Source organism: Montipora capricornis, chromosome 5 (assembly GCF_036669925.1).
Source record: "Montipora capricornis isolate CH-2021 chromosome 5, ASM3666992v2, whole genome shotgun sequence".
NCBI classification, from domain to species: Eukaryota; Metazoa; Cnidaria; class Anthozoa; order Scleractinia; family Acroporidae; genus Montipora; species Montipora capricornis.
In genome coordinates, this window is record NC_090887.1 from 7,654,486 (window position 1) to 7,670,508 (window position 16,023).

Consider the following 16,023-nt stretch of genomic DNA (forward strand, 5'->3'; position numbering starts at 1 on the left):
AAATTGACACGCATTGCTTACGTGTGGTAGTGAAGTAACACAGCGATTTATTTCATAATGTCAACTGAACTGTGTGTTGTCTTCCAGGAGCTTCAAGTTGTCCTTGCGTAATATGTAGCTCTAACAGTGCACGATATTGTTTTGGTATTGTGTATCATTGTAGTGAAATGGTAGAAGTCTTGGGTAAATAGCCTGAGAAGACATGTGGTTACTAGCAAAGTACTGAGCCCAGAAAGATTGAAGAAAATAAATGGGAAGTGAAAAACATTGTCTTCTGGGATGACATGTTGACCGTTGTCTTTGCGTAATATGTAGGTCTAACAGTACACGATATTGTTTTGGTATTGTCTATCATTGTAGCGCCATGGTATAAGTCTTAGATAAATAGCCCCTTGAGAAGACATGTGGTTACTAGCAAAGTACTGAACCCAGAGAGACTGAAGAAAATAAAAGGGAATCGAGAAACATTGGCTTCTGGGCTGACATGTTGATCATGCAACTTCTTTCCACCACAAGTGTAAGCGTGCACTGACAGCATCTGACAGCATCTGAAAGCTTTGTAAACAACAGTTGAAAGCTGAAGTTATTCCTATTCGGCGGGGTTAGTATCTGGATGGGCGACCTAAGAAATATACCACTCAGTAACAGAAGCATAGGACCGAAAATTCTATTTTAATGCTATCAAATGCGAACCAAGCAAGATACAGATTTTGTTAGCTTGCTTTATCCAAAACAAATATTGATGTAAAAGTAAATAAATATGGATACACAGTTTTTAAGAAGAGCAGAAGGAAGTTTCAGGACGGTCGATCGAGCATAAAATATTTTGCCATCGGTAATAAAATCTACGACATGAAAACAACATTTATTTTGAACCACGAATATAAAAAGTTACCATCAGCGAAAAACAGTTTGGGAGATTTTAGTTGTTTTGTTGTAATTGTACAAGTTTGGCTGCACCGAGTAAATCGCACATCGAATTCAGCGAGCGCAGTGATCAAGTTACCGCGTTATTTTACCGCGGCATGTTTACTCGCGAAACAGTGAAGCATCTGTGTCAAATGATGCCAAGCTACCGGGTTTTTGTTTTTGTTAGTTTTCTTTTTATTTCGATTGTTATAAATTTTGACAAGAAATGTGCGAATTCAACACAGATCACAATCGCGCAACTCTAAGAGGTTGATCCTTGTTTCTGAAAAATCAACAATTTACTCTCCACGACAAGGTTATTTATCACCAGGTAATTCCATCGTTTTGGTAATAGCAGCTACTTTATTATTCATCAGCGTCACAATCTTTTGCCGATTTTGGGGGTCATTTTGTTGAAACTCAAGCACGCTTCCAACAGACCTGTTTATTTTCGTGACTAATGCGTTACCACAAAAATTCTCCCCGTATCACATTTCAACACATGTATGCAAATTTGCTAAGCTCGAAAATTACACAACATGATAAATTTACAAAAGCTAGAAATTTCACAGAAATATTTTCCAGCGAAACATTTATTGAAACAAGCAACATATTTGCTATAAGAGGCAAGAAACCCTTCCTATTTCAGTTGCGTGCGTGCAAGCGAAACAAACAATCACAAAGCATATGCAATTAAATAAATTTCTGACAGTTCACATTCAACCCTTTTCGAAAGAACCTTGACCGTAAATAATAAAGCACAAAAGAGACAACAAGCTTTCATTCAAGTAATTTTTCACTGTCACATTTCCAAATATTTTACACCTTTGCTGAGTTGAGTACAAAATACCGGTAAATGTAAATTGTCAGACAACTAAGATGCGACTTGAGTAAACACTGTGATGCATTCTTGTTGGCGTTCGATTCCTTCAATGTTAATTTGTTAAATCATAGTTAGTAACTATGGTTAAATCCATAAAAAAATTGCTATTTGATTTCCGTGTTTTATATAATACCAAGTTAGTAAAATATTAGAAACAAAGCTCACTTGATATCCAAAGGCGAAAAATGAAATTGTTGTCGAAGACCATTACTCGTCTCTTACAATCCAGATATTTATTTTTCAGCGCTGTCTTGCTCATACAATTGACGATCCATTCTTAAGGCTCCATGAGGGTATATTTTGTTTAAAGATCCACTAAAACGCCATTCACGTCAATGACTTATTAGTGAAATTTCCAATTGTTATACTGGAAGACTGTGCAGAGTTGAGAACAGGTAAATACAAATCTGACAAATAGCGAGACAACTGAGATAACAGATCCACTATATGGATTCCTTATCTGTCTTTGTTGAACCCACACTGAGTTACCAGAGAACTGTTCATTTGGTTTGAGTGTTGTACAAAACACCACGCTTGGCAAAATGTTAGGAAGACTGCTCACTTTGATTACGGCTCGACGGGCGACAGATTGTTGTCGAAGTCCATTACTCGTCGCTTCTAACATTCGACCGCCTGTCCTGTCCAGTATCCAATTCGCTTGCCATTATTGAGCTTCATTAGGGTACATTTTGTTCAAAGATCCCCTAAAACGCCATTCGCGTTACATGACTTTCGACGCCATTGCCGGTTAAGTTAATCGTTCTACTGTGTCCACCAGAGAAATCTACGCATTTCCCACTACCCTCTCGATCCTAAGAAAATACGCGTAGAAGGCTCTATGCACAAAGACACCACTTAGCAGGGGATTGACAGGCAGGACTTTTACCGACACGGAAAAAAATAAAAAAAAAAAAAAAAAAACGGAAAATAAAAAAACGACGAAATTAAAGACAGATTCCGACGGGGTTGGCAACCCAGTAATTAATTACTGGGTTGCCTCATGGCAAACCCAGTCGAGGTCTGCATTTAGTTTCTTTGTTTTCTTTTTTTTCTTTTTTTTCTTTTTTTTTTCTTTTTTTTTTTTTTCCGTGTCGGTAAAAGTCTTGCCTGTCACTCCCCTGGTAAGTAGTGTCTTTGTGAATAGAGCCTTCTGCGCGTATTTTCGTAGGATCGAGAGGGTAGTGGAACTGCGTAGATTTCTCTGGTGGACACAGTAGAATCATTAACTTAGCCTGCAATGGCGTCGAAAGTCATGCAACGCGAATGGCGTTTTAGTGGATCCTTAAACAAAATATACCCTTATGGAGCTCAATAATGGAAAGTCAGTTGGATAAACTAGGCATGAATCTCAAAAGCGACGAGTACTGGACTTCGACAACAATCTATCGCCCGTCGAGACGAAATCAAAGTGAGCAGTATTTACCTGAAGTACAAGGTAATTTGACACAATTGAGTTTGTTGTCTTCACGCACGCAATGAAATAGGAAGAGGTTTTCGCCTCTAAGAGCAAATATGTTGTTTGTTTCAATAAAACTTTCGCTGGAAAAGGATTCTGTGGTATTTTCTGCCTTTGTGAATTATAATATCATGTTGTGTATTGAATTTTCGAGCTTAAGGTTGAAATGTGATATGCGAGAAGTTTTTTAGTTTTGCTCTGTAAGCGGGAAGGGTTCACAGGCCTGTTGAAAGCGTGCTCGAGTTTCAACAAAATGAGCCCCAAAATCAGTGAAAACTTGTGACGCAGATGAATAATAAAGTAGCTGCTATTTCCAAAATGATGGAATTACCTGGTGATAATAACGTCGTACGCGTCTTGGAGAGTAAATTTTGACTTTGCATAAACAAGAGTTGGGCGATTGTGATCTTTGTTTTGACTTCGCTCATTTCATTGTCAAACTTTATAACACTTGACAGAAAAAGAAACTTTTTAAAAACCCGGTATCTTGCCATCATTTGACACAGATGCTTCACTGTTTGACGAGTAAACATGCAGCGGTAACGTAATCACGGCGCCCGCTGAATTCCGGCCATGTCACTTTTCGATTTTGCAATTTACTTGAACGTAGCAAAAATCTCTCAAAATGTTTGTCGCTGATCGTAACTTTTTATATTCTATATTCACGGTTCAAAATTAATGTTGTTTTCATGTCGTAAATATTTTATTCTCGATCGACCGTCCGGGAAACTTCCTTCTGCTCTTTCTGAAAACTGTGTATCAATAGTTATTTGCTTTTTCATCAATATTTGTTTTGCATAAAGCAAGCTAACAAGATCTGTACCTTGCTGAGTTCGCATTTGTTAGAGTTAATAGTATTTTCGGTCCGATGCTTCTGTTTTAAGAGGGGTACATTGTTTCGGTCTCCCATCCAAACACTAACCCCGCCCGGCAGGGCTTAACTTCAGTGAACTTTAGTATTAGCATGCCTTCAGATGCTCAGAGGGCACACTTGTGGTAAAAAGAAGTTGTGAGGGAACTTGAAAATTATCAACATGTCAGCCCAGAAGCCAATGTTTCTCGCTTCTCTTTTATTTGTTATTCTTCAGAGACTGGAATGCTGTATTTCAATACCACACAATTCAGTGCCTTCTGATTTTCTGTAGCACGTACCACATGCAACCCAGTGTATGCTTCACAGAAGCATCTCGTTAAATTTTTTTTCCGTGTCGGTAAAAGTCTTGCCTGTCACTCCCCTGGTAAGTGGTGTCTTTTTGCATAGGGCCTTCTGCTCGTTTTTTCTTAGGATCGAGAGGGTAGTGGAACTGCGTAGATTTCTCTGGTGGACACAGTAGAATCATTAACTTAGCCTGCAATGGCGTCGAAAGTCATGCAACGCGAATGGCGTTTTAGTGGGTCCTTAAACAAAATATACCCTTATGGAGCTCAATAATGGAAAGTCAGTTGGATAAACTTGGCATGAATCTCAAAAGCGACGAGTACTGGACTTCGACAACAATCTATCGCCCGTCGAGACGAAATCAAAGTGAGCTGTTACCTGAAGTACATGGTAATTTGATACAATTGAGTTTCTTGTCTTCACGCACGCAATGAAATAGGAAGAGGTTTTCGCCTCTAAGAGCAAATATGTTGTTTGTTTCAATAAATTTTTCGCTGGAAAAGGATTCTGTGGTATTTTGTGAATTATAATATCATGTTGTGTATTGAATTTTCGAGCTTAAGGTTGAAATGTGATATGGGAGAAGTTTTTTAGTATTGCTCTGTAAGCAGGAAGGGTTCACAGGCCTGTTGGAAGCGTGCTTGAGTTTCAACAAAATGAGCCCCAAAATCAGTGAAAACTTGTGACGCAGATGAATAATAAAGTAGCTGCTATTTCCAAAATGATGGAATTACCTGGTGATAAATAACGTCGTACGCGTCTTGGAGAGTAAATTTTGACGTTGCATAAACAAGAGTTGCGCGATTGTGATCTTTGTTTTGACTTCGCTCATTTCATTGTCAAACTTTATAACACTTGACAGAAAAAGAAACTTACAAAAACCAGGTATCTTGCCATCATTTGACACAGATGCTTCACTGTTTGGCAAGTAAACATGCCGCGGTAACTTAATCACGGCGCCCGCTGAATTCCGGCCATGTCACTTTCGATTTTGCAATTTACTTGAACGTAGCAAAAATCTCCCAAAATGTTTGTCGCTGATCGTAACTTTTTATATTGTATATTCACGGTTCAAAATTAATGTTTTTTTCATGTCGTAAATATTTTATTCTCGATCGACCGTCCGGGAAACTTCCTTCTGCTCTTTCTGAAAACTGTGTATCAATAGTTATTTGCTTTTTCATCAATATTTGTTTTGCATAAAGCAAGCTAACAAAATCTGTACCTTGCTGAGTTCGCATTTGTTAGCGTTAATAGTATTTTCGGTCAGATGTTTCTGTTTTTTATGAGGGGTTTATTGTTTTGGTCTCCCATCCTAACACTAACCCCGCGAAACAGGGCTTAACTTCAGTGATGTGTAGTATTACAAAGCTGTCAGAGGGCACACTTGTGGTGAAGAGAAGTAAATTTATCAACATGTCAGCCCAGAAGCCAATGTTTCTCGCTTCTCTTTTATGTGTTATTCTTCAGAGACTGGAATGCTGTATTTCAATACCACACAATTCAGTGCCTTCTGATTTTCTGTAGCACGCACCACATGCAACCCAGTGTATGCTTCACAGAAGCATCTCGTTTTTATTACCCAAGACTTCTACCATGGCACTACAATGATAGACAATACCAAAACAATATCGTGCACTGTTAGAGCTACATATTACGCAAGGACAGATCTGTTTCGTCGTACGAACGTGTGAGGACCTGTGAGCCAAAGGGCCTCGTCTGGTATGACTTCTTAATGACCTTGAAAAAAAAAATGTTTGGAACGGTGCACGTACCACAGGCAACCCAGTGTACCCTCACGGAGGGTCTAGTTTGTTATTTTTTTTCCGTGTCGGGAAAAGTCTTGCCTGTCACTCCCCTGCTAAGTGGTGTCTTTGTGCATAGAGTCTTCTGTGCGTATTTTGTTAGGTTTCAGGGGGCTGGGGTAATGCGTAGCTTGCTCTGCACAATTAACCTGTAATAGCGTCGAAAGTCATTTTAACGCGAATGGCGTTTTAGTACATCTTTAAAGAAAATATACCCATATGGAGCTCAAGAATGGAACGTCAAGACAGGTGGTGAAACATAAAGATCTGGAATCTTAAAAGCGACGAGTAATGGACTTCGACAGCGTGAATCTTTCGCCCGTCGAGCCGAAATCAAAATGAGCTGTACTTCTAATATTTCGCCAAGGTGGTGTTACGTACAACACTGAAACCAAATGGAAATTTCTCTGGTAACTTACGGGTTCAACAAACACAGAGAAGGAATCGAACACCACAAGTAGATCTGTGATCTCTGTTGTGTGTCTCACAGTGTTTACTGAAGTTGCATGTACTTAAAGGTTGCCTGTGTGTCTGGCAAGTAACATTCATTTTGTACTCAACTCTGCAAAGGTTAAAAAAAATTGGAAATGTGACAGTGAAAAATTATTTGAATGAAAGCTTGTCTCTTTTGTGCTTTATTATTTACGGTCAAGGTTCTTTCGAAAAGGGTTTGATGTGAACTGTCAGAAATTTATTTAATTGCATATGCTTTGTGATTGTGTGTTTCGCTTGCACGCACGCAACTGAAATAGGAAGGGTTTCTTGCCTCTTATAGCAAATATGTTGCTTGTTTCAATAGATGTTTCGCTGGTAAATATTTCAGTGAAATTTCTAGCCTTTGTAAATTTATCATGTTGTGTAATTTTCGAGCTTAGCAAATTTGCATACATGTGTTGAAATGTGATACGGGGAGAGTTTTTGTGGTAACGCATAAGTCACGAAAATAAACAGGTCTGTTAGAAGCGTGCTTGAGTTTCAACAAAATGACCCCCAAAATCGGCAAAAGATTGTGACGCTGATGAATAATAAAGTAGCTGCTATTACCAAAACGATGGAATTACCTGGTGATAAATAACCTTGTCTTGGAGAGTAAATTTTTGATTTCCCAGAAACAATGGTCAACCTCTGAGAGTTAAGCGATTGTGAGGCTTTGTGTTGACTTCGCACATTTCTTGTCAAAATTTATAACAATTGAAAGAAAAAGAGTCCCCCCCCCCCCCCCCAAATTGAAAAACATTGCCCGGAACGCTGCACGTACCACAGGCAGCCCAGTGTACCCTCACGGAGGGTCTAGTTTAGTAACAACTTCTCAGACAATAAAAAATTCCAGCTTCAAAAATTTAGTTTTTGTGTCGTAATCACCTCTTTACTCCAACTTTCCATTTTTAGAAACATTCCACAAACCACACATTTTAATACTTTCGACAGACGGTCCTTACATAAGTGGAACGTCTTCATGACATCTCAACTAGTCTAGTGATTCCACCTCCAAAGTTCTCTGAACGAATAATCATTTATATCAGCCATCCTCTTCCGCCCTTCCTTTCATAAGATCTACCCTGTCAACAGGAAAGAAATGATCATATTTATCATCTTTTACAACATGGCTTAGAAACGTTTCAAATACTGATTTAAGAGATTTAAATTAAACGTGATGCTGGTTTTAATTTACTTGTGTCAACTCATGAGCGATCAGCGTCATTTGTGTCCACTCCTATTTATTCCCAGAAATGACGTGGCTGTAATCACGAAGATTTGTTTGTTTCTCTTGGTCGTTTTTTGATACTACGACGAAATGATGCAACTTGATGCCAATCTCAAATGACAAGTCGGTCATACGATTTTCCGAGAAAGTCTGTGTGGTCACGCGATTTTACCGACCAATCAGACGTTGTTCTTTTCTTCATAATTCCGAGAAACCGAACACCTGCAGTTTTTCACAAACTTAAAAATGGCCGAATCTTCTCGTAAACGGCTGCCCAAACAAAGTCAATTAAGACCCTCCCAGTTAAACGAGGCCGTACGCAATTCGATTCGGAGACCTCCTCTGGGGTATGTGGTCAACAGTCACCTCGTTACACGGACCTACCGTTTCGAAGAAGAACTAAAAACCTATAAGCCACTTTTACGAAGCCTCGAGGATGCCTTATCTAAACCGGTGTTTTGCTGTGGTGGAAGTGTACGGCCTCCAAATATGGAAAAACTTTTCCTAAACGTAAGGCTGCCAACTGCTGAGGAAGACGAAGCCTGGAGGGAATTCAGCATATCTGATCTTCCCATGGATGAGCTGAGGAAGTATTGCAAACCTGCACCGTTTGGAGATCTAAAAGAAATGAAAACAGTTCTTGATTCTGAAGTTCGTCTAGCCTACGAAGTCGAATCCGATAGCTTTATAATTGGGGAAAGCTCGACATCGAGAACGAGAGAGATTATTCCTGAATTGTTTGTGATATGTGACCGCATCGAGGATACACTTACCCCCGGCAGAGATATCGTGTTGGATCGCTACAAACTAAACGTTTACAGTGAAGGAGGTTTTTTCAAACCTCACGTCGACAGCCCGTCTGGTGACGACATGATAGGGACACTTGTCCTTTGTCTTCCTTCGCCTCATAAAGGCGGCGAATTGTGCGTTAATCACGATGGAGTACAGCACGTCTTCGACTTTTCCCAGCATTCTGGTGATACAAGTAGGATTCAGTGGGCAGCATTTTACAGCGACTGTCTTCATGAAGTCAAGCCAGTCACCGAGGGTCATCGAATAACGATAACTTACAAGATAACTGTACCAGAGAAGGAGCGTCACAAATCAAGACTTTGGGAAAGGAGACCGGCACGATACCCTGTTGATGAACATTTCGAAACCAGCGCAGAAAGTCCTTCCCTCACTGCTAATACACTTGCTAAAGTTAATAGCGAGCTGGAAACAATTCGGCAAGGGCAAGGCAAAGGCTCACCCTCTCGGGTAGGATTTCTTTTAATGCACAAGTATGTTTCAAAGGGGCTTCAACCACATTTGCTGAAAGGGGAAGATAAAGGGCTGTTTGAATTTTTAGTCGAAAAGCAATGGAAATGCAAGTTGATGAGTGTTCTATCAAGATTTCAGACTTCCGTTGTCTGCCTTGAGGAAGACTTGGATCTTGATGAAACTCATGAAGTCTATGAGCTGATCATGAATCCGCCGTCCACTGCAGCTTTGTTCTCCGAGCTCGAGGTCCGGAGGAACTACATAACCAGAGACTTTCGCCAATGGCGTGTTGGTATTCCTTTTATTGACATTTACAGTAGAATAGACGACGATGGACAACTTGTGCGAAACAATGAAGGGGAGGGCCAATGGATTGGTAACGAAATTGAAGGCGTCGGTGTGAACAAGATTTACTTGGATTCTGCTGTCATTGTGCAAGTCTCCAATGAGCCATAACTGTTTCGAACTATATATACTTGTGGACTTAACTACTTTAATTTGTCTCAACTGCACGAACTTTGCTTATAGTCGACGTCACTAAAATATCCTTATTCGTCATTGTGGAAGTCTCCAATGAACCGTAACTGTTTGGGGCTATATGTACTTGTGGATTTAACAACTTTAATTTGTCTCAACTACACGAACTTTGCTTATAGTCGACGTCACTAAAATATCCTTATTCACTGTTAAGTGCCAGTACATTTAATGACAACGCCACTGTCCAATGCCAAGCCCTATCTTACCACTGATTTAGTATTGTTATTTTTGATGGATACAGAGGGAACAAACTGATTTGTTTAATCATGTCAAAGTTTAAGAAGGTCCGTGAAAGCTGAATGTACATTCTTTTGTCTCCGATCATTCAACTGATTTTAATTGTATTCCAGATGCTCATTACTTTTGTGAACATTAGTGAAAAGCTGAACTGAGAAAGAAAAACCTCCCCTTTTGGAGGAGAGGATATAGTAATTGTTAATTTGTCTAAAGGTAGAGTGAAGCAAGACGGTTTAGAAATCCTCGACTTTTCTCAGATATTTTATTAGATATGGGTGAAGTATGAAATTATGCACTAATCATCGGTCATCCCCTGGGGGAGGGGGGCGGTCTAATTTCACTTTTCATGGGGTCTTATAGGGAGTTGAACGAAAATCGTACCTGGGGGTCGGAAAAAAATTAGCGAGATTTTGTTTTCGACGCTTTGCACTAGGGAAAAATCGGGGAACTTCGTAAAGAGAAACAAGTCATTTCAAATTGTTTTACATGCAGGGAATTGTAACCGCTGAACAGAAGAATGCGTTCTCGTGGTTTGTTTGGCGACTTGGCCGACTCGTCAGGTATTGTTATGTTAACCCTCTTCCATCTTGCTTCTGCTGATATGAGCTGCTTTGTAACTTTATATTATATTATATTATATTATATACTAAAACAGTAGACAAATTTTGGACAAGCTTAAGGTAGAGATTTTATGATCATTAAAGTTTTCAAATCGCTTTGAAATTTTTCCTACGGGAATTGACAGTCTGAAAATTTCCATCCTAACGCCTTGCACATTTATTCTCGCAAATTTTACCCTTGGTAAGAATCTTAGTTTGAAAAACTCCACTGGAGGGCAAAAGCTTTTCGTTCGTAAACAAAGTATGGAATTCTTGAGTGTTTAAGAAAGTACATAGATTTCTATGAAAATCGTTGAAGCGTGACTGGAGGGCAAAGCGTGCTTTTCCCATCAACCTCGTCCCCAGGGCGCTTTTCCTTGGCTTTGGAGCCGGGGCGCCCTGGGGACGAGGTTCACAAATCCTTATAATTTCTTTCAAATGTAAAAACACCAGTTTAAACGATATACTTACGAAAATCGGCATGGTAGCATATTTTAAGCTAGTCTTTTTCATTTCTAGAAAAAAATGATTTCATGAACTCAGCAAAATCATCGTGTTTGTGAAAAAGAGGTCACGAGACCAATTGTTGCAAAAGGCCTTTTGCCCGTGCGAGGTAAGCTTGCACTGTGTTGGTATGCATTTGTTTTACAGGACGTTTCAATATATTTCCATATTTTTCTCATTTTGCACTGTTGGGTGTTTTTTTTATATTTTAATTGCCAACGAGCAAGCCGAGCGAAGACGCGAGTCTTACGAGGCGGCCAGCTCAATGCCGCGCGAAGTATTGCAGCAGGCAGAAAAATTCTCGATCGTCCTGTGAAAATTGTAATGTAAGGGTGCTTTTTTTTGGGAAAATCCGAAAAGGATTTTTGAATCCAAAAACGGATTTAGCGTTTTTTTGACGAAATCCAAAAACGGATCTCGAATCCAAAGTATCCACACTCGAGGAGGATACTTCGGATCAAATCTAAATCCGGATTTTCGAGATTCACCACTTCAGCGTTTTTTTGGGAAAGAATTTGAAAAAAGTATTTTTAACAAGCGGTTTTCCACGCAAAAATGATACACAACAGCTACTGTACATGACAGTTTAGCCCAAATGTTTTTCTCGCGCCATTTTTAACGTACGATTGAAGACGCGAATAGGTCGAAAATACCTGCAAATTTCACACCAGAAAGCACACTAAAAGTTTTTTGACGACAATAATATTGTTAGCACCTTTCCTGGAGCTAAAAAAGTAAAGTGCAAAAATACCCTCTGTAATCGATTTGTACCTTAGCACGCATGTTTTTCGTTACTTCTTTTCATCGATCGCTAAGGCTAAGAATTTCTCCAAAACAAACCAGTTTCTCGTTTTTTTTCTTTTTCAAATTGCACGCAATTCTGGGTTTGTTTGCGTTGTCATGAAAATTAATCCTTTTTCGGATTTTGCGTTTTTTTGACGCTGAAGAATCCATTGATCCGAGATCACAAATCCGTTTTTGGATTTTCCCGAAAAAAAAAAGGACCCTAAAAGTGTACTTATTGTAATGTAAGGTTCCCTGGAGATTTTAGTTGGGACCAATGAAAGCGCGTGTTTTGATGTGTGGTGTCATTAGACAAACTTGCATGACGCGCGCGACTATTTATGATTTTGTGTTCGGAGATGGGTGAAACCACATTTTTTCCCGTTTCCCTGACCATTGTGCTGTGTACACTTGCTTTGAGTGTTCTTTAATATTTATTTTCGAATTATCGTGTTCTATGTTGAGTGAACGAGCTCAAAACTAAACCGGCGTACGTGTTCTTATCGGCCGCTGTTGTCAATTTCGGATTTCGGCCCGCGAGTAGAGCAGTTTGTTTTTCGTTTTGTAACCATTGAGTTGTGAACAATTTAATTTTCAAAGGAAATATGTTGTCGATCAATTTGACTTATAATTCATGGCTGTATCTTGCAAACTAAAAATTCTACAAGTGAAACAACTTTCATGTGCGAGAGAGTTTGATTCTATTACTATTATTGTATTATTGTTAACTAGATAAGTTAAGTTGTAGTTAAAAAAATTACAACTGCTGTTGGGTATTTTGGAACTCTGAGACAAATCTGCAAACTATGTATTACATTGACTGTTTCGGTGGCACTTAGCGATAGCTATCACTAGGTTAATGGTTTAAATGATTGGGCTTTCCGAGCATCAAATCATTACGTTGGTTATGAATACATGATCGCAGTTCCAAATTAAAGTAAGGGCCAGACAAAGGAAAGGTCAAATTTGTGTCGCTTTCCATAGTTAAACCTCTTGTTTAGTGGCCTCTAAAAAATGCAGTCCTCAAACATTAATCAGTTTCGTGTCGTAAATAGAACCACGAGCGGATAGTTGTACAGTCCTTGTACATTTTTCTTAGTTAGTATGACAGATATAGACTCTCCCTTGAGAGGCCAGTGATACACGAAGTCCTCGAACGTTTGGCTCAAGGTGTGTAAGCCTTGAAAGGTAGCTGCTGACCACTAGTTCCCAGGAGTCAGCTGTGTTGGGGCGCCAGTGGAAACCCCCTAAGAATCTTCTTTGGAGGCCCTCAGAGCATGCCACTTGGCATGGAAAGGATTACATACACTCGCACAGTACACTGATAGTGGTGCACCTGATGTTGGGGGATTGTGATCACTCAATCATTTATCTTTTTTACACCTATGGGTCATTTTCGAGTTCATGTCTGCCTCCTCTTCAAAGCGAGTCTAAGTGCGAAGTTTTTTTTATGAAAATTAGTTTTCATTCAGATTTAAAGTAGAACCAATTACCATCACAAAAACTTCGCACTTAGACTCGCTTTGAAGAGGAGGCAGACATAAACTCGGAAATGGGCTATTAAGTGGCACATAAAGCATCATAACACTTGATCTTAAAAACCTGCCTTGAATTCGTTTTGTCTGTCTGACACAAAATTCTCAGCCACTCATGAAATGTTTTGTTCCTTTTATGTCTTATAACCGATTGCTTCTTACAGAATCATCGGAATTGCCTTTCTCTTTCTCGGAAACCGCGAGAAATGCGAGTGATTTGATGCACGCGAATTTCAATAAGCGTCACGAAGTGTCCTCTTGCTCTTTTACCTAACTTCAACATCACTCCTGTCTCTGAATGCAGACAATTAACGTAACAAAGTGTCACCCAAATGCTACTCCTTGAGTAAGGATAAATGCTGCATTCACCCTGATCTAACTAGTAGTATTCTCGATCTCGGATTCTTGAAGTGAGTTCGACAGTCACTTAGCCTGTGTTTCCGTAGGGTTCCAAGCTAAATCTATAGACTGACTAAGCATATGACAAAAAGGGTCTGTCATCAAATTGGGATCAAGACGCGTGCGAGAATCCACGCGAGGGTGCCCCTGCAAACAACCGCGAAAGAATCTTCCGCGCGGCTAATTTAGTGTCCCTTATAATTAGGGCTGATTTACACGATACGATTTTGTCGCATGCGATAGGCTCACGACAGGCCCACGACATGACTTACGATTGTCGCAGCGTTTTAAAACATGTTTTAAAATGCTACGACATTTTTTCTGACGTACACAACAATCGTAAATCATGTCGTGGGCCTGTCGTATGCCGTAGCCGCATGCGACAAAATCGTACCGTGTAAATCGGCCCTTACAGAGAAAAATCTCGATTCCTTTTGGCAAGACCACACAATTACCCAATCTGAACAAAATTAGGACAGGTTCTCCTTCGATCGAACGCAAAAATAACGCTAACCCTTACCCTTACGTTATTGTTAGAAGTAGGTTGGAGATGCTTTGAATTAAAGGGACACTTAAGTCTTTGTGTTGGATATCAAGACTGGGCCTCCATTTATTTACTTGAATTCTGGACATAAGAGACCGCAGACTCTCTTTTTTTCCCTAGAAATCTGACTGCTTCAACGCTAATAGAACATCTGTATTCAGCTGAATTCCTGTCGGAGTCTCGCAAGCTGGATCGGATGATTGATGCAACTGCAAAACAACCAGAATACCCTATTTCATTCTTTATTTTTATTCTTTACAGAGTTTATTTAATTACCTTTCCAAGAATTTAATTCATTGTTCACAGTTCATGGAATACGTCAGTACACTGGTTTTCTGAGAAAAGGCTGGAATAAGATCATGTGATTCTAGTAGCCAATCACAGATGTAGCTTTTTTCTTCTAAATTCCGAGAAATTATCGTCACTTAAACACCCTAAGTCTCGTTCAAATGGCGGAAGGGTTTCGTGAACGGCGATCAAATCAAAGCGACCACAGGCCCTTCGGGTATAATCAGGGCGTAGAGAACTCGATACGCAGCTCTCCTGTTGGGTATGTAGTCAATAGTCACAACATCAAATGGAACTACCGTTTTAAGGAAGACATCAACGCTTACAGCGCCCTTCTCGACAGTCTCGAGGATGCCTTCTCCAAACCTGTGTTTTGCTGTGGAGGAAGCTTGCGGCCACAAAATATCGAGAAGTTTGAGTTAAAAGTGAAGCAGTCAACGTCAGAGGCAGGAGAGGAAAATTGGAGAGAGTTTAAATTATCAGATCTTCCGCTGGATGAGGTGTTGGAATACTGCAACCCTGCACCGTTTGGAGACCTGAAGGCGATGGAAACAGTGCTTAACCCTGAAGTTCGCCTGGCTTACGAAGTGGAATCTGAAAGGTTCAAAATTGAAAGAGAACACGTCTTTATGTCTTCATCTAGAATGATTGCCGATTTCCCGGGAAAAAGGTCGATTAAAGAATACATCGAGGATACACTCACTCCAGGAAAAAATGTACACCTGGATCGATACAAACTGAATGTTTACAGCAAAGGAGGCTTTTTCAAACCACATGTCGACAGCCCATCTGGTGACGACATGATAGGGACACTCGTCCTTTGTCTTCCTTCGCCTCATAAAGGTGGTGAATTGTGCGTTAATCACGATGGCTTGCAGCACGTCTTCGACTTTTCCCAGTATTCTGGCGATAGAAGCAGGATTCAGTGGGCAGCATTTTACAGCGACTGTGTTCACGAAGTGAAGCCAGTCCTGGATGGTCAAAGAATTACAGTAACCTACAAGATCACTCTGCCGAGTCTTTACGGGAGTCTTAAGCAACGCAGATGGCGCAGCTTGCAGGACAGCTTTCCTACCGACGAAGTCTCTCTTGAGGAGCATTTTGAAACTAGTGCAGAAAGTCCTTCGTTGACCACTAAGGCTCTTGCGAAGGTGAACAGCGAGCTTCTCAAGATCTCTCATAGGGATAAAAGTTCGCCTCCTAAGGTGGGATTTCTCTTGAAGCACAAATATGTGTCACAGGGTCTCCAACCACATTTGCTCAAGGGAGAAGATAAAGTATTGTTCGATTTTTTAGTCGAAAAGCAGTGGAAATGCAAGCTGATGAGTATACTATCAAGATACCAAACGTCTGCAATCTATCCTTATGGCCCCTTTGAAGACGGAGAGCTTGATGAAAGTCATGAAGTTTACGAGTT

The 16,023-nt window shown here is 40.1% G+C and overlaps 3 protein-coding genes across 3 annotated transcripts in view; all 3 read left to right on the plus strand.

Annotated features, from left to right (window-relative positions):
• The first annotated feature begins 8,133 nt into the window (after nt 1–8,133).
• LOC138049327 (uncharacterized) lies at nt 8,134–10,677 on the plus strand. Its single transcript, XM_068895555.1, has one exon. It carries the CDS (start codon nt 8,164–8,166, stop codon nt 9,634–9,636), a length of 1,473 nt encoding a protein of 490 aa, XP_068751656.1. The 5' UTR covers nt 8,134–8,163; the 3' UTR covers nt 9,637–10,677.
• Nucleotides 10,678–10,829: 152 nt separating this feature from the next.
• LOC138049330 (uncharacterized) overlaps nt 10,830–16,023 on the plus strand; it is a 27,742-nt gene continuing 22,548 nt past the window's right edge. Inside the window, exon 1 of the mRNA XM_068895557.1 lies at nt 10,830–11,166. The gene's annotated coding sequence lies outside the window, so the exon portion shown is untranslated. The remainder of the gene's footprint in view (nt 11,167–16,023) is intronic.
• Nucleotides 14,476–16,023, plus strand: part of LOC138049325 (uncharacterized) — a 2,607-nt gene continuing 1,059 nt past the window's right edge. Inside the window, exon 1 of the mRNA XM_068895553.1 lies at nt 14,476–16,023. This exon is cut by the window's right edge and continues 1,059 nt beyond it. Within this exon, the coding sequence (XP_068751654.1) occupies nt 14,768–16,023 (1,256 nt within the window). The 5' untranslated portion in view covers nt 14,476–14,767.